Source organism: Kogia breviceps, chromosome 14, assembly GCF_026419965.1.
Source record: "Kogia breviceps isolate mKogBre1 chromosome 14, mKogBre1 haplotype 1, whole genome shotgun sequence".
NCBI classification, from domain to species: Eukaryota; Metazoa; Chordata; class Mammalia; order Artiodactyla; family Physeteridae; genus Kogia; species Kogia breviceps.
In genome coordinates, this window is record NC_081323.1 from 84,916,955 (window position 1) to 84,940,962 (window position 24,008).

Consider the following 24,008-nt stretch of genomic DNA (forward strand, 5'->3'; position numbering starts at 1 on the left):
GGTCACAGGGCGGCAGCCTTGCTCTCCTCCCGTGGCTCCAACCTCCACTCCAGCCTTCCTACGCCTGTGTGGCTCCTGCCCGCACCCCGTGCCCCTTCAGAGCCAATAACCTCCACCCCACGTGCCTGTCTCGCCCTCCTTCCCACCTCATCTCAAAGCCCGTGTGCCTCACCTCCCAGGGGCCCCATGAGATCAGAAATCCCTTTCCCGGGTACCCTCTGTGCCTGTGCTCTTGGCTGACTCCAGATGGGGGCTCCTGGGGGTGACGCTCTGGACGAAACTCAACCTGATTTTCCCACTGTGAGCGTTCCACCTCCTGCATCTGATGGGAGCCTCCCAGGGTAGCGCCTCGGTCAGCCTTTTAAAGTCAAAAGGTTCCAGAGGGCAGACATGATCTCTTCCATTCGTTCATCCAAGAAACATTTGTATTTCATTTATAGCCTATATTTCGATTATATTATAACCCTGTGCCAGATTCCATGACAGTTGCTGGGATAGAGATTATGGGAAAAAGACCCCCAGACAGATGACACCAAGCCAAGGCTGTGAGGACCGTGTCCGCTGGGAGTGCAGAGTTCGGATGAGCCCCAAAGCAGAGGATCACACGCCCTGGGGGGGCGGGTTGGGGTGGGCTACTTCACTGAGAGGGCAGTGGAGGAGAGGGGCCCTAAAACTCCCCTCTCCAGAGACCACGCCCCCTCCGTCTCTGGCCGTCTCCCCAGATCCCCCAACCACAAGGCTGGGGCCCGCCAGCTGCGCCCCACCTGTGAGGAAGCTGATGAAGGCTGACACAAGATTGTGCTTCCGGGTCCTCGGAAAGAGCCGAGATGCAAAGGACACCATGACGACGGTGGTGAGGAGAGACGAGACGACGGCGGACAGCAGGAAAACACGGCCCGCGATGATGTAAACTGCAGGGGAGGGAGGGAGGGAGAGCGGGCTGGCGCCGGGCACCCTGGCCCAGAGGGCAGAGCCCTGCGGAGCCTGGGCAGGGATGGCCCCGGAGCCTGGTCGCCATCGGGTCCCAAAGCGTGGCCTGGGACCAAGGCTCCGACCCGGCTGCTTTGCCCCCAAGCACGCCCTGGGCCCACCATCTTGTTCCCCATAACACGAAAAAAAAGTTAGATGGGCAATTCCAGACACTGAAATGATGAGATTATTTTTAATAGTTGTGGCTCGCGGGCTCTAGAGCACAGGCTCAGTAGTTGTGGCGCAGAGGCTTAGTTGCTCCGCGGCATGTGGGATGCTCCCGGACCAGGGCTCGAACTTGCGTCCCCCGCATTGGCAGGCGGACTCTTAACCACCGCACCACCAGGGAAGTCCCCAGACACTGAAATTATTAACCAATTCTTAACAAATACTGTTACGTGAATCTGGTTGTACCAAAGCGTAGGGGAAAACCATGTATTGTCTGGGGAAAAAATGGTGGCTTTAATAAACAACATAAAATGAAACTGTCGTGATAAAATGTGTTGCATGTGGAAATGTGAAGAATTGCATCCGCCTTGGTCACACTGAAATAAGTCACCGGTGGAAAATCAGAACTCTGTGAGGTCAGGACATTCTGAACTCTGCAAGGGAGTCCCTCACACCCCTATTTAATTATCCCCGTTAACGGGAGTAAGTGAAACAGACCGAGGATTGAGGGGAATTCATTCTCCTACTGTTGGCACGATTCAGACCTTGTTGAGCTAAGTCTGTACGACCTCCTGAGCGCGCAGAGGTGAGCGGCTGGGGGAGGGACAAAGAGACAAAGGTGTTGAAGACCCAGATATTCCAGAACCTACCCTGGGGTTAAACCAGTGCTTCTCTAGTAAGGCCCCACAGGGGACGTCTGGCAATCCCAGGAGGTAGCGGTGGGCGTCACAACTAAGTGTGTGTGTGTGTGTGTGTGTGTGTGTGTGTGTGTGTGTGTGTGTGTGTGTGTGTGTGTGTGTGTGTGTGTGTAGGGGGGGCGCTAATGGACTCTAGTGGGGAGAAGAAGGCAGGGGCGAATTCAGTTCTGTCCTAGCTGCCCCTACCAGTCCTCTGTCACCCACCAATGCTCACGCTGGCCCAGTCTCCCTCGCCCCCATCACCGCCTCCATTCCCACCCCCTACCGGGTAAGGGTCCCATCCCCGCCCCCATCCCTGCCTCCATCCCCACCCCCTACCAGGTAAGGGTCGAGGCTTCCAGCACTTGATATGGAAGCAGTTCTCAAACAGGCCACTGAAAAACACTTCCTGGGACTCCTCGTTCACCAGACGAACCCAGAAGGGGAAGATGGAGACCAGCAGTATAAGCAGGTAGCCCAGGGAGGTCAAGGCAGGGGCTATGGCCCAGGTGAACCCCTTCATGTCTTTGTCCTCTAATGTCAGCATCACCTGTGGAGGGGAACAATGAAGGGGGCGTCTCACGCAGCACGGGGTGAAGGAGATGATGCCCGTGGACATGTGAGCACACGCGAGGCTCGGGAAATGTTAGCACAGGTGAGGCTCGAGAAATGTTGATTTCTTTGCCTTGATTAAACTTACAGCCTTACAGACCTCTTCAGTAGGCCTAGACAATGCATAAAACATTTTCTGCCACTAATTCACTGGGCAATCTTGAGCGTGTGGGGTCCCTTCTTGGAGCCTCCATTTCCACCTCTGTAAAATTCCCACCTCTCCCAGCTCTAACGTTCTAACCTCTCAGTTTTGTTGACAGCCACCCACTGGCCGCAGAAGAACCTCTCCAGTCACCTGTCAGCTACCATGTGCCCTTTGAGATTTCAGAATGAGGGCCAGGGCAGAGATTAAAACCAGGGCCTGAAGGGCCTTTACTCAGTGACTGGCCTTTCTTTTCTCAGGACCTGGGGTGTAGACGGACAGGGGTCCACCTGGCCTGGAGGAGGCCTCTGCTGAAAAATGAGCAGAAAATATGCACACAGAAAGTTTTAAAAATAGTTTTTGAGTTTCACAGACCCTCCTGAAGCCCCAGGTACCCTCTAGGCCTGGAGGTCAAGACCCTCAGTTAAGGATCCCTCATAACTTCTCCATCACCACCAGCTGTCATTAAGGATGTCTTCTTGGAAGGAACACCCGTGATGTGGAATTTAAGTGCCGACAGCTGGATTTGGTTCTGGAAGCCCGTGACTGTGTCCCAGCTTTATGGCTTGCTGGCTGGGTAACCTCGGGGAACTGGCTACAACGCTCAGGACCTTGGGTCCCCATTTGGAAAAAGGAGGAAATAACACCTGCCTAGTAAGGTCCTTGCAAGGGCCAAGTGAAATGCTGCCAACAAAGTGTCAAGCACAGTGCCTAGGGCCCAGGCATTTGGTTAAAGTTGGAGGGTGAGGGGCGCCAACTTCTCCTAAAATGCAAACGTTCCTGTGGGAAATTCACATTCACAACCTAAGGGCAAATGTATTCGACGAGTCTGCTTTCCTCTCCAGGCTAGCAGGGGAAGGAGAGGGGCGGCTGGAAGCCTGGGTGCGGCAGGCAGGGCGGGCCCTGTCCGGGTGGCCCCCAATGACCCTGGCCACACAGCGATGCAGAATGGCAACAACAGGGGGTGAGAGAGAGACAGGACATGGGAGGTGGAGGACACCCCAAGGCAACAGCCCTTCTTTCCAAGTCATGCCCAGAGCCAGGCCTGGAGGCTCCTGCCTAAGCAGACTGCCTTGGCAGAACCAAGCTTCGCAGCTGCGCACTGCTGCGCGCAAGACAAGGCCCTCGGAGGGAGGGGTTTCCCTCTCCTCTGCAGCCCTGTGTGTGTCCACGCACCGGGGCCCCCCACGCTCCCCATGCGGACGCCCCTCTCACCGCAGCCGGGGGCAAGGAGCGTCTCTGAGGCTTTGAGCTCTGCTGATCACCACAGCAGAACAAGCCTGATGGTAGAGGGCAGAGGAAATCTGCTGTCTATAGAAGGGTTAACAACTGTTAACCTTCGACTGCGGTCAGAGGGCTTGGAAACTTTCTAAAGCACTCTATCCTCTTTCCGTTGTTCATTACTTTCTTTCTTTCAGGTCTTCCCACCTGAAAAATGTATCCTGCCGTCTCCGCAAAGCTTCCCTTTCCACCTTCCCTCCACCCTCTGCCCAGTACTGATGAGTCACCTGAACTTCAGGGCCTCGGTGTCCTCTACTCTAAGAGGATGAAGGCCAGAGAGCCTTGAGTCCCGGCTCTCTAAAGCCATGGCGGCATCTTGACCCCCGTCCTCTGGATGGAATGGAGAACCCTGGACATTTTCCCTTGATGGTCTGCGCCCCTTCCTGTCTCCCCCGCCCCCCACTGGACCTCACGTGTGTAAAGCTGACCTCGGTGCCGTCCCTATTTTAGTCACCCTCTCCATCCCCCACGCTCTCTAGGCTGGAGCTCCTGCCGCTTCTCCGTGTCTCCCACGGCTTCTCCGTGTCTCCCACGCTTCCACCTCATCAGCATTCCTCACCTTCTCAGGTTTCCTTTCATAAAGTTTCCCACGCACCCGGCCTCCTGCCTCCACACCCGCCATGTCTCCCTCCATTCCCAGAACACCACAGTCACCCCCAAAAGCACCTCCAGGCTCTCCCGGGAGCAGGGTGGTGCGGTGCCCTCACTTCACCTCTAGACCTTTTAAATCCCACATCTTCTGCAAAGCTCAGCTGGGTCCTGTCCACTCCACGGCCCCTCCCAGCCACCAGCCATTAACCATTCACTCCACAAAAGTGAACTGTGTACTTACCGGGCGCCCCATACCCAGCTTAGGCCAATGGGGAGAATCCGGGATGAAAACAGACAGGAACTCGCAGGCTCTTGGTAAGTACTGGGGAGAAGAGACACATAAACTTGTCACGCGGAACAGCGCTCCCCCCGCCCCGGGGGGACTGAGAGGCCAGGCACCAGCTCCTAGCTGTCTGTCCCCTTGTGCACCCCAGGCTGCTCTCCGGTGAGGGGGACCTTGTGGGCCTTTCCCCGGGGATAGGCCGGCGTCCTGCGTGGAGCGGCCCTCAGGGCTGGTTCTGGACGACCGTGCCCCAGGGATATACAACTGGGGGACACTGATATAAGCCAGACTCAAAGGACCATAGACACGTTCATATAAAGGGGCATTTGGGGAACCCTTTTTACTGACGGGGAAACAGCTGGAAAGAGGGACGGACTGGTCCCGGATCCCAGGCTCAGTCAGAGAGGAGGCGGGGACCACAGGCCTGCACAGCTGCCCCTCCCTCCTCACCTCTCCACCAGTCGCCACTGGCCAGCAGTTCAGCTCGGGATTCCCAAAAGTGGGGGTCAGGGAGCGAGAATGGGGGGAACAGAAAACTGCCAACTTTTTACTTTGCCAAGCGCATTCAAAACAAAGCAAAACGACTGCCGTCTACCATCACCAACTGTTTTCATTATTACTTTGAAAAGGACCTATGGCACTGTAAAGTAGGAGAGCTGCATGCTCCGTGGGGCCCGGGCTCCCGCTGGCAGGGTCTCCCTGAGCCATCGCGCTGCGGCCCGAGGGCAGCCCTGTCACCGGCCCAGGCCCTGCGCATGCCAGGGACAGCTGAGAACTACAGTACAGGGCGAAGAACGAGAGGGCAACATAAAGTGCATCTCAGGCTGGACCGGGAACAGACCAGGAGGGAACCGTCTGGGCCGCGAGGAGCCTCACTCCCCACTTTTCCCGCCAGTCATTTGAGGCTACTTGGGCTGCAGGCTGGCTTAGGTTCCGTCAGAGGTTCCTTCCTGCTGACCACCCTCCACCCTTCCGTGGCCCCAAAGCCCCAGTGACATTTTCCAGACCCAAAGGTGGGTGCTGACCTGGCCATCAGCCCCCAGATCCAGCCCCGCGGGTCCCAACAGCCGGCCGGTAATGTTTGGGGTTTGGGGGGGCCTCTTCCTCTTCCTCGCCCTCCCCCTCCCAACCCGTGGCTCCACCTCCGCTCGCCACCGCCCCCCCACTGTTTCCCGTCCCTCTGCCGAGGCACCGTTGGGGTCTCCCGGTCTCCCGGGCGGGGCTTCCCTCCGGGCGGCCCGCGGTCCGGACCCTCCGTTGGCCCCCGAGGCCCGGCGAGGGTCTGCTCCGTCTCCCGGCAGAGCCCACCGAGCCCTCGGGGCGCTGCAGGGGAGCGCGGGGCTTCTCACCTCCCGGCCCGCCGCCGCCCGCCGCTCACCTGGCCCTCGGCTGGGGGGACCCGGCCTCCGGGGTGGTCCGCGGTACCGGCCTCGCTCACCGGTGTGCGGAACAGAGTGGGGGCTGGAGCAACCCGAAGTCCGCGGAGCTGAATTCGGATTCCAGCTCCGCCATCACCAGCAGGATGACCTTGGGTGGGTTACTTCTCCTTCCTGGGTGTCAGTTTTCTCATCTGTGAAACGGGAATGATAATAGTAACTCCGCCCGTGAGATGGCTGAAGTGCCTGGAAGACACGTCGCTGTGGACCCCGAAGAGAGGCAGCGCTGCACAAACAGCAGCCTGCACCGCGAGCCTGCAAGAAGCCAGTTTCCTGACTACCCAAGGCCCTGCCAGTTCGCTCCCCTTCCCCAAGACCCTCGCTCCCCCCATCCCCCACTCCCAGGCCCTCCCTCGCCCTTGCCCTGCGCATGCGTTCTGATCGCCTTCAGCCCCCCGCCCCTCCGCCCCCGGCCCTCACATTGCTCCGCTCTTCTCTGCCCTCGCGTCTTAAGGCTGACTGCACCTCTCACCACGTGGGCTGGTTTTAAACTTTTTCCAGGAGAGGCACTCTGACTCCTGGCCCTGGGGGTGGGGCTGGGGGGCCGGTTCGAGTGGCAAGGGCGGCCACACTTGGAGCCGGATAATTCACCAGCCCCCCTGGCTTTGAGTCTACGCCCACCAAGGAAACGCATTTGTAATTCCTAAGATTTTAAAAAGCCGGGACCATGTCTGCCACCTCCTCACACCTCTCCACTAGGGTCAGCACATATTCAAAGACAACAGGAAGCGATGACAGCTGATGAACCACTGATTTATTGAATCACCTATCATGTGAGAGGCATAGCAAAGGCCCTTTTACTAGTCAGGATTCTATCTGTCCTAAGGTTCAGACCCCGATTTGTAAGCGCTCAGGCAAGACAGGGTCTTTATTGGCTTAGCTGGGGCAGGGCAGAATACAGCTGGGGAGGCCTGGAGCCAGGCCAGGGAGACCCCCTCTGCCCTGATCTCAGAGAGATGGCTTTGATCCCCTCCACCCCATAGGCTATCATCCTCCAGGCGGCAGGGGACACAGTCAACTTCCAGACTCACATCTCACATTTAGCCACCTGAGGGAAAAAGAATATCTTCTTCACCCTACTCCCACCCCTACCTGGTTGGAAATTTCCCAGGGAAGCATTCTGATTGGCTCAGCTCTGGTCAAAAGCTCATTCCACTCTGGCCAAAGAAGATGACTCAGCTGTGCCCCACAGAGGCCGGGCAGGTAGGATCATCTAAGAAGCTGGACCACTTATCTGGAGCAGCGTACAAACTTTCTAAAAGGAAGTGAACACCTTTAGAACACCTTTCTAAAAGGTGTTCTCAGAAGAAGGGAGACGTTGTGGCAGACCGTGACAGCATCGTCATATGCACTCTATGTCATACTTTTTTACACATCAAATCCAAATCATGGGCATTATTATGCCCAGGCTGCAGATGAAAAAACTGAGTCTCAGGTTAACAACATGGCCAAACTATCACGTGGATGGTTGCTAAAGGATCATGGATGATTACTAAAGACATTAGGCTGTAGAGGAACAGATTCTTCACATGGAGCTGGAGTTTATCATCCTCACAAATTACTAATTGCAAAAGGAAAACATATCTTTACATCGGAGAAATCTAGCAGTCACTACCTTAAACAAGTGAACAGACAGCACTACTTGGGGTGGAATAATCTGACCTCGTGTGCCTCTTGAGGTGGTAACAGTATGAAGGAGACATCACCTGTGAGGTATTCTTGCCAAAAATGTGTCATCAGGCCTCTAAACCTCTTTCCAGTTAAGAGAAAATACAGGGGGGCGAGAAGGAAGCTAAATACCACCAGAGGAAAACAAGGAAATCAATTTTGTAGAAAATTATAAAGGATAACTCTTGACGTCTCCAAGACACTGTCATTAAAAAAAAAAAAAGTGGAACTATTCTAGATTAAAAGAAACTAAAGAGATATAAAGCCAAATGTAATGTGACCCTTGATTTATTTTTCTGATTTGAAATAATCTAACTATAAAACACTTTCTTGGGGCAACTAGGGAAACTCTAAATACAGACTCCATTTTAGATGGTATTACGGAATTAAATTATTTTTCTTAGGTATGTTAATAGTGTTGCGATTATGTAGGAGAATGACCTTACTCTTAGGAGACACACGCCATAGTATTTAGGGTAAAGGTTGTATCTGAGCTTACTTTCAAATGATTCAGAAAAATAGCATATAGATAGAAAGCAAATATGGAAAAATATTAATACTGTCCATCTAAGTGGAGGATATATAGGGTGTTCATTATTCTATTCTTTCAAGTTTTCTATATATAAATCAGACAAAAAAAAATCAGAAAAAATAAAAAGAGACCTTGTCTAAGAACACAAACAGCTGGAACCTGAACCTGGGTTTATCACTCAGCCACTCAACATGAATGCTTTCTCTAATGACAGAGGCCAGGATAGGTGAACGTGGTTCCTGCCCTCATCGAGCTTGCAGCAAGCGCAGAGAACAGGCAACTGAATAAATCATTTTTTTAAAGTGTGCTCGGTGCACAAAAAGTCTAGCATGCTACGGCAATTGCAGAGCCCGAACAATTCAGTCCAAAGGAAGACCTGCCAAGAAGGCCTTTCTAGACAGAATCTTACTCCCAAAAAGGGATTGCAATGTGCAAAGACTTTTACCTGCGCTACAGCAAGAAATACTGTACATTATACTTTGCACACATGCTCCCTTGTGCACAAACAGAACAAAAGTCTGACCTACCTTTGTGATGGATGTTTTCTACTCCAGTCTAGTTCTGCCTACTTTTTCCTTTTACCCTTTGCTGCTCTCAACTCATTACAATTAATTAATTTTAAGACCCCCTAGTGGCTCTTGACCTACATTTGAAAACTACTGTGTTCAAGGACCCGGTGAATTTCAGAATGACTGGGAGAAGGGGAGGCCACAGAGGGCTGGAGAAGTCAGTGGTCAGAGCCGGGATTTGAAGGGTCTCGTTGATTTCATTCTGGGGGCCATGACGGGCCTTTGGTGGGATTAAAGCAGTCCAGGTGGGTGCCACTGCCAAAACTCATTTTCCTCCTCCTCCTATCTCCCTGAGGCATGGACTGTTTCCTGCCATATCAATAAACAAAGGATGTCACCGTTGTCAACGATTGCAGCCCTCCAACGTGAGCTAAGGAAGCTCAGGGCTGAAAAGAACACCTGCCATCTAGCAGCCATCAGACTCCGGCCACTCCCTGGGGTGAACCCTGAGGAAACTCAGGATGTGTCCGGCTACTGGCCCCAGATAACTGAGGTGCACAGCAACTGAATGATTTCAGTGAGCCAAGACTCTTGCATCCTCCCATACATAGAAAAGCGCTAAATTCCTTGAGATATCTGGTTTTCTTTAACAATAATCTTTTGATGTCCCGACAGCCTGTCCTTTGTTGCCAAACTCCTATATATCCTGGCTCCCCTTGCCTCCTCCTCGGAGCAGTTTCTCAGTTATCTAAAACGCTGGCCCCCGCCCCGGGGGCTGCAGTCCTTATGTTGCCCCAAATAAAACTTAACTCACAGCTCTCACGTTGTGCTTTTTTTTTTTTTTTTTTTTTTTTTTAGGTCAAGATCCCCATTGCCCAAAGACTCCTACCCCTTCAACCAGAGCATAGGGAATGCCTCTCACCCAGGGGGCCCAAGGCTGTGTTCAAAGTATGGCTTGGGACTGCCAGACCAGCCCCTCCCAGGACTGAATATTTTAGAAAGTGTGTATAAGTTTAGGTCATAGTCTCCTCTGGAAGCATTTTCATGTTTTCCTGGGTCTAGGGTAGGGGGCAGGCAAGGGAAGGGGAGCTGCCTGCTGGAAAAGCAGGTAGAGAGCCCATGCGCTGGGGCTGGAGTCTTCAGAGTTCTGACTGCCCCAGGCTCTGTGCTTCCTTGGTCCCGAGCTCCAAAGGAAAAACCCACAGTTACCCAAACCAGAGCTTTACTGCACAGGACAGAACCAGAACCCGGCAGTGAGCAGGCCCTGAGGGCGCCCACCCAATAGCTGGCTCCCCCGCCAGCACAACAGTCCCTCCCACCGCTCCTTCCACCTGGCCTGGGACACCCTGTCTGTCTCCTCTCACACAGGCCCCAGAGTCTCTCCGTACTCCCAGCCCAGCCCTCTTGCCAGCCCTCAGGGCCTGAGCCACCAGCTCCTGTGTGGTCTCTTTGTGTCCTCTTAGCACCTGTGAAGCATTGATAACTTCTACTGTATAGATTCTCAACCTTGGTTGCACGTTAGAATTACTTGGGAGCTCACAAAACCCCAAAGTCCAGGCCGTACCCCGTACCAAATGTACACAACCTCAGAGACGGAGGCTCCGGTGCTTTGAAAGCTCCCCAGCTGATTCCAGTAGGTAACCCAAGCTGAGAATCTCTGCTCTACTGGGTCCTGCTGCAGCCAGGAGCCATGAGGGGTGGGGGAATGAGGTCACGATGGGTTCGGGTGATCCACCCTCCTGGTTTGCGGAGGACGGAGCGTTTTACTGGATGTGGGACGATGTTAAGGCTGGGAAGGTCCTGGCAAACTGGGATGAGCTGGTCACCCTCGTGTTCACCTGAGCTCTAACGGCTTGATGAACTACTCTGTCCACTAGTAATATTTGTGCCTAAAGAACCAGAGGCCCGCTTGAGTGCTTTTGATACTGCTATAGGCAAACTCTTTTCTCCCCTCTCCTGGCCTCCAGGGACACCTCCGCTCTTGAGGTCTGGTACGTGACCCCACACACTTACCTTGTCCTGGGGTGCCCTTCTCTGCCAGTCAGAATCCGACCTGGCCTTCAGACCCCACTCATCAAGCCCTGCCTTGTTCCGGAAGCTTCTCAGACCCCACAGAAGGAAAGGGCCCTTTCTGTGGTATAAGGGGGTGGAAGGGACTCAAAGAGGGTCACATGCCAGAGGGAGTAAGTGGGCCCACTGGCTGAGGGCTCAGACCTGGCCTCACAGAGTCTACTCAGGGTGTCCAGATGGCAAGGTGACCCTTGTGTAGTGTGATAATCACCTACAGGAACAGGGGAGGAAGGTGGGGGAGTGCAGAGAAGCGTGGAGACAAACAGGAAGACTTTGGCTTCCAGTAAGCAGATTCACTCCACAGCCACTGAACACCTGTGTGCATATCACCAGACCAGGCAGGGAAAGGTATACAAGACAGAGGCAACTTTCAATTTCAAGAGTCTACAACGTAAGTATAGTTTTCACTGATATTTTAGATAATCACTAATCCAGACTAACAGGAGGAAAAATAATCTGATTTGTTGTAATCAAAACATAAGTGTTTACGACAAAGTAGATAATTTCTCTCAGATGCCTAGAATAAATTAAAATACACTGCCTACTAGAGGTACTTTGGGAATCTCCTTTAATGATTAAAATATTCATGATAAATTGGTGCTTAAATTTTTGATTTTTTAATATTTTATCAGTCAATCATGTATCACACTATTCAACTACTTTGCAAACTTTTCCCTCGATAATTACACGGTAGTGAAGCTCTGCCTCAGGTTATGATGGAAGTTTTGTTATAAAGGAGTCTGAACAGTAGCTTTCCTGATAGGAAATCTTGAAGCTTATTATTGAGGTTCTTTTTTAAAAACAGCCAGAAGCTAACCATTTCTCTCTACCAAAACTTGAAATAAATGTGTACTTCTCATAGGATAATAAGCATGTGTATGACTAGGATTCAGAGAAGGAAAACCACAGCCCAGTAAAGGCAAAAAAGAATCCTGGGGAAGGTAGACTAGTTTCATGTCCAGCTCCAGTGAGGTGAGTCAGCAGATCAGTGACATGTGTGAGCTACAAAATTACTGCTGCTTCTGTTCTGCCCTCCAACTCTCCCAAGAATCTCCCTTGTAGACCACACAAACCGAAAAATACAAGAAAGGGAAATCTGACAAATGCACTTCAGCCTACCGGAGGTGACACATAACAAAGCCCATGACATGTTATACCGAGAAATTATTGGGCTTAGAAAATTTGCCCATTTATTAAAAGCATCTATGAAATATAAAACAAAAAGAGAGTCAGTAGTCTGCAGGACATTGAGGAGGGAAAATGCTGGTCCAAGAAGACCCAGGAGCCACTTCCATGTATAGTTACAACCGACAGGACAGATGAGATACATGGAAAGCTACTGGATTCAAAGGTCACACTGCAGCTTTCTTGATCTATGAGTCTGAATCCAGAATGCCCTGATTCTTTCTTCCCTGGAATGGACCTAACCCATTCCATTTCTGGCGGAAGATTATGGAGATGTGAAAAAAACCCATAGAATCTCCCTCTGATGTAGATCCTCAAAATCAAATAAAAAGTAGTGCTAACTTAAGCTTCCCCTTTAGTCATTCCTTGTGTAGTGTCACATGATGCCCCTTTCGTGCCCCTCTCCGACACATAGCAACGCTCTCCCCATACCCATTGTTCCCCCAAAGCAAACTGGCTAATGCTGAGTAAGGCGGGTTTAACTGTCTAAAGGTACCCATGCACTGAACACATCCATGAGATCTGTCCACTATGTGGATTTTCAGGTCTCAGTAAGAGTTGAGCTAGGATTGAAGGCCGTCTGTACTCACTACAGCCAAAGGTTTTCTCCCCAGCGCGAGTTCTCTGATGTTCGCTAAGAGCTGAACTCCAACCAAAGACTTTAGCACCTTCACCTCATTCACAGTTTCTCTCGTGAATGGATTCCCAGGTGATCAATAAGGTATGAACTGTACTTGAAGGTTTTCCCACATTCTTTACATTCAGAAGGTTTTACCCCACTGTGAGTCTTCTGGTGCTGAATAAGGTGGGAGTTCCGACTAAAGGCCTTCCCGCATTCACTACACTCATAGGGTCTTTCTCCAGTGTGAATTCTGTGATGTTTGATAAGGAGTGAACTCCTACTGAAAGATTTCCCACACTCATTACAGTCATAAGGAGTCTCCCCTGTATGGACTCTCTGATGTTCGATGAGGTGTGAGTTACGACTGTAAGCTTTCCCACAGTCGACGCATTCGTATGGTCTCTCTCTGGTGTGAACCCGCCGATGTTCTGTTAGATTTGAGCTCTGGCTGAAGGCCTTCCCACATTCGGTACATTCATAGGGCTTCTCCCTAGTGTGAATCCTCTGATGTCGAAGGAGGCTTGAGCTCCGACCGAAAGCTTTTCCGCACTTATTACACCTGTAAGGCATCTCCCCCGTGTGGATGATCTGATGCTGGATGAGGTGTGAGCTGCGCCGGAAGGCCTTCCCACACTCACCGCATTCGTAGGGTTTCTCCTCGGTGTGGATTCTTTGATGCTGAATGAGATTTGAACTATGGCCAAAGGCTTTTCCACATTCATGACACTCATGAGGCTTCTCCTGTGTGTGAATTTTTTCACGCTGAATACGGTATGTGTTCCGTCTGAATAGCTTGCCACAAACGTTGCACATTTGAGATTTCTCTTCCCTAAGAATGTGTGGCTGTTGGATAAAGTCTGAGATATGACCAAAATTCTGTCCATACCCATAGGGTCCCGCATGTTTGTTTCGTTCACATTCCTCTCCTTCATGTGGCTGTGTCCCTACTTCAAGAGTTTTCTGCTTTATAATTAATTGATCCTCAGTCCAGGTCTCACCATCTGACGGAAAATACAAAAAAAAGTATATGTAACAATAAAAACTCCCTGTGGGAAACAGGATGATCCAAGTATTCCAGGGTATCTGGTTCAAAAAAGTACAAAAAATGGCCTCACAATAGGAGGACGAGATGGATACAAGCTGAGCAGATTTGGAGAAAGTGGTGGGGAAACTAAAGTGAGGATTTATATGTGAAGTCCCTGACCAGACAGATATACTGGAATTAGCAGAATAGGAAAGCAGAGTTTGAGGGAGGTGGGATTATCTCAGAACACAGGAAGGGTGATGCTGGGGGCTCTGTGAGGGGAGGGGCACGGACTGAGCAGATCAATAAAAGAAGCTCACGCAGAGGTTCTGTCCACATGGTACCCTGCTCACATGCGTTGTCACTGTGGTAACAGGGAAGGCTCCCTTCCTGTAATCACACACCAGCACCTTCCTCACTCCTGTTGAGAGCCTCTCTCTACACACAGATGCTCACATGCTCATTCATGAACATGGTATACTCGGACCTTAGATGCATCTTTTAGAAATGGTACAAACTGGGAGATTTGCGAGAGGAAGGGAGGGGAGAATAGGGGGAAAAGTTGTTTAAAATATGAAGCACAGGGTAGTGAGAAATACTTCCAAATCTATTTAAACTCTAAGAGAACATTCAAAAACCAATTCTGGGGACTTCCCCGACAGTCCAGTGGTTAAGACTCTACCTTCCAATGCTGGGGGCGCAGGTTCAATCCATGGTCAGAGAACTAAGACCCAAGATCCCACATGCCACGCGGTGCGGCCAAAAATTAAAAAACAAACAAACAAAAAATTCTGCACCCTAGCTGTATCTAAGGGAGACCTTAGAAAAACATCTCCTGTTTACTGTAATACATTTCTCAAGTTTTACTTATTAAATATGGCTTACTGAAGTGCAGTGATATTACAGAAAGAAGGCCCTCTGCTTAGGGGGATCTTTCTGGAAAAAGGGGGTGCTGAGGAATATCCAATGTAGTATCACTTCCATCAGCAGTGAAACTCTAAAACATATGCAACCCTGATTTTAGTAGGGAATGGTCATTATCTTTAAGGAATTTAATAAGTATTCGGTCTCACAGAACCATATTTACACTTGTTCTCCACCTCCAGATATGCCCTCATCTTCCGTACATTCAATTTGGATACTGGTTTTCTTACAAATTTTTTTGTGATAAGAACTTTTAAGATCTACTCTCTAAGCAACTTTCAAATATACTACATGTACCTTATATAGCTGTAACTTACATCCTTATTAACTATAGCTGTACCTTAACTATAGCTGTACCTTACTTCCCTGGGACTTATTCACCTTATAACTGTAAGTTTGTACTTTTGGACCCCCTTCATCCAGTTCTCCCACTCCCCACCCCCTGCCTCTGGCAACCACCACTCTGTTCTCTATATCTATGAGTTTGGATTTTTCAGATTTCACATACAAGTCAGGTCATACAGTGTTTGTCCTTCTCTGATTTATTTCACTTAGCATAATGTCCTCCAAGTCCATCCGTGCTGTTGCGATGGCAGGAATTCCGTGTTTTTTATGGCTGGATAATGTTCCATTGTGTGTACAGATAGCACGTTTTCATCCATTCATCCGTCGATGGACACTTAGGTTGTTTCCATGTCTTGGCTATCGTAAGTAATGCTGCAATGAACCTGGGGGTGCAGATATCTTTTCAAGAGAATGATTTCTTTTCCTTTGAATAAATATCCAGAAGTGCTGGATCACATGGTAGTTCCATTTTTAATTTTTTGAGGAACCTCCATACCATTTTCCATAATGGCTGCATCAATTTACATTCCCACCAACAGTGCACGAAGGTTCCCTTTTCTCCACATCCTCGTCAACACTTTTTATTTCTTATCTTTTCAATGTTAGTTATTCTACCAGGTATGACTGGATTTAATGTTTTTACGTCCCCTTGCACGTGTGTTTACCTTACTTGTCAGACAGATTGCAAGCTCCTGAGGAGCAGGGACTAGGGTTTCTTCTCTACCTCCCTGACCTGGCCCCCACCTGTCTTTCCAGCCTCATTCTGACCTTCTCCCTACACAAAGCCTCCTTACTATCTGTTGAACCACTCTAGTCATAATATGTGAAGGCTGAGATGTTGTAGAGGATGTGCCTTTTCGTTGTTGTGGTGGTGGTGGTTTTTTTTTTTTTTTTTTTTTTTTTTTTTTTGCGGTACGCGGGCCTCTCACTGTTGCGGCCTCTCCCGTTGCAGAGCACAGGCTCCGGACGCGCAGGCCCAGCGGCCACGGCTCATGGGCCCAGCCGCTCCGCGGCACGTGGGATCTTCCCGGACCGGGGCTCGAACCCGCGTCCCCTGCATCGGCAGGCGGACTCTCAGCCACTGCACCACCAGGGAAGCCCGGATGTGCCTTTTATTTGGCCCACTGCCCGAGACTTGACAGCCTGCCCAACGCAGTCGAGAATGTTAATCTCACTGCTCTCAGGCCCTGTTCAATATCACCTTCTCCATGAAGCTGAAGGTGATCCTTTTCCTACAGCTCTTGAAATACTCCTCATCTTTAAGTCATGTAACAGTCAGTACGTTTTACTGATCACTAACAACATGCCAGGTATAGTTCCAGACTCTGAGATACATCAGTAAGCAAAACACAAAAATCCTCAAAGACCTTTCATTTTATTAAAGGAGATGGATAGTAAACTATGTCGATTACATACTGTTAAAAGGTCATAGAAGTGTTATAGAGGAACAAAGCAAGGAACAAGGATTAGAGTGCCAGGGGGCAGTGGGCAAAAGGGTTGCAATTTTAAATATCACGGTCAAAGGGGGACTAAGAAAATGACATTTAAGCCAAGACTTGAAGGAGATCAGGATATGTGGGAAAGAGCATTACACATAGAAGAAACAGCAAGTGCGAGACCCTGGGTGTTCCAAGAGGCCAGTGTGACTGGAGCAGAACAAGCAAGGGGGAGAGAAGTGAGAACTGAGGTCAGAGACACAGAAGGGGGACCAGAGGACACAGGACCCTGTAGGCTACAGGTGTGTAAGAGGTTTAGTTCAGAGTGAGACGGGAAGCCACTGGAGGGTTCGGACCAGAGGAAGACACGAGCTGACACTTTACCAGGATCGCACTGGCTGCCATGCTGGGCAGAGGCTGCAGGGAGGCAACTGCAGAGGCAGGACACCCAGGCTGCTGCGAGAATCCAGGGGAGACATGATGGCGACCTGAACCAAGACGGTGGCGGAGGAGGTAGTAAGAAGCACTTGGATTCTGGAAAGAAACGTTGACAGTCGCATGGACAGGATCACTGGCTGACGGATGTGGAGATGAGAGAAACAAAAGTTTCTCTCTGGGTTGTGTAGCTGGAGGGATGGTGTTCCCATCTACTGGGATGGGGGATATTCGCAGACCAGCTACAGCATCTCCAGTAATCGAAAAAGACATTTCCACACGACGGCTCTCACACCAGTTTCTTGAGATCAACCCATCCCAAACCTGCACATACACTTCTGGTGTGTGGGTACTTGGTACGGTAGCCTTGCAACTCTCCTGCAGCTTTAACATTTTTCAAAATAAAAGGCGGGGTGGGCGGTAAATAAGGACCAGTGACACTCTTCTCTGTCCTCACATCCACTCAGTAAATAAAAGTACTATTGCTTCTACCTACAACGTAGCAATCCTTCTTTTTTTCCCGCCTTCCTGTTATCACTGCTAATATCCTAAAGTCAGATCCTAACCACCTCTCACACTAGACAAACTAGACTCTCTTCCTTCATTTGCAATGCTCACCTGCTAGCCTCCTGTTAAGCAAAGCTCACATACTTCAGTTTCTGCCAGGAAAATCTAAATTCATTTGCCACGCTCGTGCTCCGCTCTGCCTTTAGTCTCGTCCTCTATCAATCTACTCTATGCTCCGGTCACTCTGAAATGTCCCCTGAACATTTAGCTCCCCACGCAATTCCTTCTCCGCTCGACCTTCCTCCACCTGGATCAGCCTCCCTTCCAACTTCACCAATCAGAATCCTATCCACCCCGCAAGACCCAGATCAAAGGCAACCTCCTTCCCCAAACTTAACCCTGCTCCAACCCCCCACTGGAATGGATCGTTCCTTTGAATCTCTAAAGCATACAGTTCCTGCCCGCTCCTCGTGGCATTTAACCACATTGACTTTGGGCCTCTCCTTCGAAATATGTTTAGTTTTTTGTGAGTATTCCCTTCAATTTATTTTGAAAGTACATCTAGAATAACAGGTGTCTTCCCTTTCTTTTCCTCCAACCCCAGTACTATGTAAAGAACTCTGCACACATTAGGTGCTTTAAAATGCTCCTGATTATTTCCTAGCAATCCATTATAAGGAAGTTCTATACTCCATCAAGAGAAGAATCTATAAATCACGGAGGGCCCCAAGTTGACCATTTATAAAGTCTTCAGGACTGAAACTCAAATAGAATTCAGAGAGGTATATCTCCTCATGGGTTTGAGCCACTTATACAAGAAATATCAAAAACTTGGATCCAAGCTCTGATGGACGGCAGGACCCCCTGGAATACCTCTGCAGACAGTGGCCAGTCTGAGACAGAGCTAGAGAAGCCCAAGAAGAGAGCAGTTGCCCTCTGGAATAACAGGCTCATCAAATGTGTCCCTGTGGATGAATGTTTAAAAAAACATTTCTAGACTGATTTCCTTCTAATTTAAAGGGAGGAGGAAATCTACACAGTTCTTCAAGCAGCTTAACTACAAAGCTGTGTGATCCCAAGTACCTTTACTTCTAACAGCAGAAGAAATGAGCAACGCTTCCTGTACTGGGTCAAATAGAGCCCTCACCCCCAAATGTATGTATACCTCAGAATGTGACCTTGTTTGGAAATAGGGTCCTTGCAGAGGTAATTAGTTAAGATGAGACCATAATGGATTAGGGTGCACCCTAAATCCAATGACTGGAATCTTTATAAGAGAAAGGAGAGGAAGATTCAGAAACAGAAACACATGGGAAAGAAGGCCATGTGACAATGGAGGCAAGATTGCAGTGATTGCAGTGATACAGCTACAAGCCAAGGAATGCCGAGGATGGCTGGAAGCCACCAGAAGCTACAAGCAGTCAAAGACGGATTCTTCCCTGAAGCCTCAGAGCAAGCCTGGCCCTCTTGGATTTCTAGCTCCCAGACCTATGAGAAAATACAGTTGTTTTAAGCCATGCAGTTGCAGTAATTTGTCATAGCAGTCGTAGGAAACTAATATACTTCCTGTTTGATTTAATCACTCAACAAACCTATGTACCGCTGACTATGTGCAAGCTTCTGGTACAGAGATTATAATGCTGTTTCAAAGCACAATTAGGAACGAAACCCCTCCCTGGGTGAACTGCGGACATGGACATCCTCAAAGAATGACGTTGAGCTGCACCTTGAACGATGATCGGGACCAACAAGGTAAAGAGAACTGCAGGCAAAAGCAACAGCATATGTTAAGGCTCAGAAACATAAAAGGGAATACTAAGTTTAAGGAGTAGTGATGAAAAATTCAATGAGACGTATGCTCCGTGTGGGCAGGAAGTAGGACACAGAGCAGAAAAAAGAGAGTAGAGCCAGATAATGAAAAGACAAAAACACAATAATCAAGTCACTCTGAACAATTTTTTTTGGAAAAACATAATGAAGAGCCGTATATGCCACACTCAGGATTTTAGACTCTCCTCTATAGGCAGAGAATACTACGGGCAGCCGAGAGTGGGGGAAATTACCGACAGCACAGGGATGTGTCAACACGGCAAGGAAATACAACGGGCCTAAAGTGGGGGGGGTGACAAGAAAAACTGACAGGATTTGTGGCCAAATGAATACAGAGGGAAGGAGAATGTAGAGGATGATCCAAGTTTCCTGGCTTGGGAAAAGCACCTACTAAAATTAGTCAAGGGAGTCACTGGAAGGTAGGGAGGTGGGGGGCGGCAGAAAAGAATGAGTCCAGAAGTATACTTACAGATGTCTGGTTCAGCACAGAGTGCAACCTGAAGTCTCAGAAGGGGACAGATCACCCACGAGGGCGAAAGAGAAGAGGGCTGAGAACTGCTTTGGGGAAAATCAATGTTTAAGAAACAGGTGGAGGGAATTTCCTGGTGGTTCAGTGGTTAGGACTCTGCGCTTTCACTGCAGTGGCCCGGGTTCAATCCCTGGTCGGGGAACTGAGATCCTGCAAAGCACGTGGTGCAGCGAAGAAAGAAGGGAGGGAGGGAGGGAGGAAGGAAGGAAGGAAGGAAGGAAGGAAGGAGTAGAGAAACAGGAATGGAAAAGACCCTGAGAAGGCAAGTGGCAGGACCAGGAGAAAACGGTGCTTCCAAAACCAAAGAACAAGAGTTTCAAGGAACAGGGATCAGGTCAACAGAAATACTAAAGGGTCAAAAAAAATTAGGGATGGGACTTCCCTGGTGGCGCAGTGGTTGAGAGTCCGCCTGCCGATGCAGGGGACGCGGGTTCGTGCCCCGGTCTGGGAAGATCCCACACGCCGCGGAGCAGCTGGGCCCGTGAGCCATGGCCGCTGAGCCTGCGCGTCCGGAGCCTGTGCTCCGCAACGGAAGAGAGGCCACAGCAGTGAGAAGCCCGCATACCGCAAAAAAAAAATAAATAAATAAAAGAATCTGCCTGCCAATGCAGGGGACACAGGTTCGAGCCCTGGTCCAGGAAGATCCCACATGCCACGGAGCAACTAAGCCCGTGCACCACAACTACTGAGCCTGCACTCTAGAGCCCTCGAGCCACAACTACTGAGCCAGCGCACCAGGACTACTGAAGCCCGCACACCCTAGAGCACGCACGCTGCAACTACTGAGCCCATGCACCGCAACTACTGAAGGCCACACGCTCTGGGGCCCGTGTGCCGCAACTACTGAGCCCGTGGGCCTAGAGCCCGTGCTCCACAAGAGAAGCCACCACAATGAGAAGCCCGTGCACTGCAGCAAAGAGTAGCCCCCGGTCGCTGCAACTAGAGAGAAAAGCTCACAGGCGGCGATAAAGACCCAACGCAGACCAAAAAAAAAAACTTGTTTTTAATTTTTTTAAATTAAAAACATATATTTAAAAAAATTAGGGATAAAAAAATTATGTCCAGTGGATTCATTAGTTAAGCCACTGGCAACGTAGATATAATCAGTTTCGATGGGGCAGAAGCGGCGCCCTGAACCAAGTGAACGGCAGTTAGAAAATGAACAGCAACTGGTGGAGATTTTTAAGAGGTGTGATAGCAAAGGGAACAAAGGTGATTACACCCAACTTCCCTCTATTACTTAGTCAACCACCAAGTCCTACAGGTTTCCGTATCAACGTCTCTAGCATGTGTTTGTTTCCTTCCCGGCAGCCACCAGTCTGTTTCAGAAACCCGATGGAGGAGGCTGCCCTGCACTGAGGTTTCAGGCATGGGACACTCGGATGTGTGGGGTTTGGGTAGGCAGAGAATGTAGGGGACAGCGACGCAAAAAAGGACACAAAGGCACAATGGTGGATAGTGCAAAGTGTTTTCGGCATTACCTTGTGCAGACGCACCAGTCTTGCGGGGTCCGTCTGGGGGAACACTGAGATAAAGACTTTAAAGTTGGGTTGAGACCCCACTGCAGAACACCCTGAATGCCAGGTTCCAGAGAATGAACTGAATGCATTGGGTACTGTGAACTAACACAAGTAAATATTTTAGGATGGCAAATAAGGCACTTGGCCTTAGAAAGACCAGCATCGAGGAGCCTATGATAAGGGCCTATCCCCTCTTACCTAAACTCTGATTCTTTTCTTAATCTAAATTCTTTCAAGGCCAAATATATGACTTTCTAAGGCCTCCTGGGCCAATACCCAGTTGATAGGTGAACGTCCACATTGTTTATTGTCCTGTAGTCTCTCACAGATAACTATTCCAACTCAACTCTAAGCTGGTGTGTGGTGGTGGTGGGGGGGGCGATGGGGGTAGGTTTTCTTTCAACTTAATCTCAGCACCTTATAATAACTCAATAGAATATTTGAGTTAAAAATCAGCCTAAAACAGAATTAGAAGGCTAAATATGTGAAACAAAAATCCTCCAAACATTAGCCATCTCAAAATCCATGATGTGGATTATCTAAGCCTTTGTCCCTCAATTAAATAATCCAAATCCACCTTTTTTAAAGGCCAAGCATATACGAGATAATGGTGGGATGGTAGATTGAAATTTAAATGTTGATGTTTACAGTTTAACCTCATTTTCCATCAGCAGGTGGCTGGCCTGTCTACTGTACCCCACAGGCAAGGTACCCTCTCGAAGTTTACATCCTGGGTGGAAAATGTATCTTCCCTAATGATGAAAGACAGGTTCGGGGGAGAAGCCCACTCTTTTCCTGGTACTTGGGGTATAGGACACACTTGGCTGGGTTCATTCATTCTTTTATTCACACAACGTTTACTGAGCCTCTCAAAGGACAAGCAAGTTAACACGTGCTGGAATGACAGATCCTCAAGACTTAGTGCTATGGCCAGTGCTGCTGCAGGTCTGCGGGTCTGTCTGCTCCACATACGAAGAGAGGAAACATTAGTGATAGGCTTTATTTACATGTAATCGAGTTTTACGTTAAAAAAAAAATCAGTGTCCTGCACCAGGGTAACTCTAAGCGCACGGTTAATCGTGTCCATCTGATCTGAGGCCGCGGTGGGAAGGACAAAGTTTAGACAAAGAAAGCAGCTAGGTCAGCTCTCCTCACCCTTGCTCTTTCGAGGCTCCTGCTCGAGGGACGGACACGGGGACTCCGGGGACGTCTGCTCAGGCAGCTTCTCCATGGGCCGGGTCCAGTCCCCGGTGCCGCTCCAAGGCCAGGATCTTCTCTAAAAGGTCTTCAGAACCCGACCCAAGGAACGGGCAGTCACTTCAGGACAGAGAGCGAGAAGAGGACAGATGTAGGGAAAGCTGCCCGTGCTGTAGGTGCCGCTTTCTGAGAGGTTCCCGGCCTGGGGGCGGTCGGGGGAGCCTCGTCTCCCCTGCAGGCAGACTGGGCCCCGCCGCGGGGAGCGCCCGGCCGGCCGGCAGCGCGCCCCACCCCGACCCTGCCCGACCCTCTCCCGCCGCCCCAGCGCTGAACCGCAACACTCACTCGCTCAGCCGGCCGCGCGTTCCGGCGGCGTCGGCGACCTCGGCCTCCAGGGGGACTAGAAACGCCAGCTCCTCGGCGCGCACTTCCGGGGCCCGTCTAGGCAACTCGGAGGTCTACTCTCGATCGTGGGCTCCCTAGGGGCCGCTGGGGAGCTGGGTCCAGAGCGGAGTCGGGTGGGGGACCTCCTTGGGCGTTTGTCCTCCTTCCCAAGGAGGGATTGAAGGAGGACGGAAAAGATTTCTCTATTTGCCCTTCATCGCCCAAGTGGACTTAGGATCTACATTGGTTGTCTCTTCTTTCTCAACCCCAGTGTCCCGTGTGCACCCCATTTGCCTCCTCCGCTCTGCTCCACCCATCTCCACATTCCTTCTTCAAGATCACAGGCCACGCTGACCCTGCTGGGCAAAACCTGTTATCTACGCCCTCGGCCCAGCCTGTCCTCCTCTCCCCTTGTCGCTTCAACTCAGCCTCCCAGTTATGCCTGGAGCATATAAACAAAGAGGAGGAACGTACTGGTACCAAAGGGCTGAAAGAGGATCAAAATCCAAACACCTACTGCACCTGGAGTACAGGTTTGCAGAGGCGTATCTGATATGCTGAAGCAGGAAAAAAGGATAAGGAAACGAGCTGTTCATGATAAAGAGGATTTTCCTGCTTAAACTCAAACATAACAGCTACCAGTTATGGGGCACTGAAACTGAAAGTTATCTCATTAACCCTCACAACAATCCCACAAAGTTGATACTTTTGACTATCTTACACGCCAGAAGCTACACAGCTAGCGAGCAATGTAGAGGGCAGGATTTCAACCCTGGCCCGTTCAAACCAGAGCCTGGAGGCTAACCACACTCAGGAGAGACAGTGGAGGAAGACAGGGGAAATGCTGTCTGCGGGATATAAGCAACTGGGGGAAAGACGGTCGTAATTACGTCCAAGTTGTAAATTTATTAACACGTCCAAGTTGTAAATTTATTAACATGGATGAAATACAAATATAAAAGGGTAACCATTTTCTTAAAGAGAGTGGGATGCGGCAGCAAAATAATTCCAAAATCAATATTTTCTTGATTTGTACAGAGCACCATCTATCTGAAACCATTCTTAAGTCTTGGATTTAACATTGGTTCCTTCATGCCCTCATATTCTGAAGGGAGTGTTAAGACTTCATGCC

The 24,008-nt window shown here is 50.0% G+C and overlaps 1 protein-coding gene and 1 pseudogene across 1 annotated transcript in view; both read right to left on the reverse strand.

Moving 5' to 3' along the window:
- TMEM225B (transmembrane protein 225B) overlaps positions 1-22,537 on the reverse strand; it is a 29,260-nt gene extending 6,723 nt beyond the window's left edge. Inside the window, 6 exon segments of the mRNA XM_067012170.1 lie at positions 765-911; positions 2,154-2,364; positions 4,682-4,762; positions 6,102-6,149; positions 6,152-6,293; positions 22,451-22,537. Of these exon segments, the coding sequence (XP_066868271.1) occupies positions 765-911; positions 2,154-2,364; positions 4,682-4,762; positions 6,102-6,149; positions 6,152-6,235 (571 nt within the window). The 5' untranslated portion in view covers positions 6,236-6,293; positions 22,451-22,537.
- Positions 6,108-22,945, reverse strand: LOC131740694 (zinc finger protein 883-like; annotated as a pseudogene).
- Positions 22,946-24,008: the final 1,063 nt, after the last annotated feature.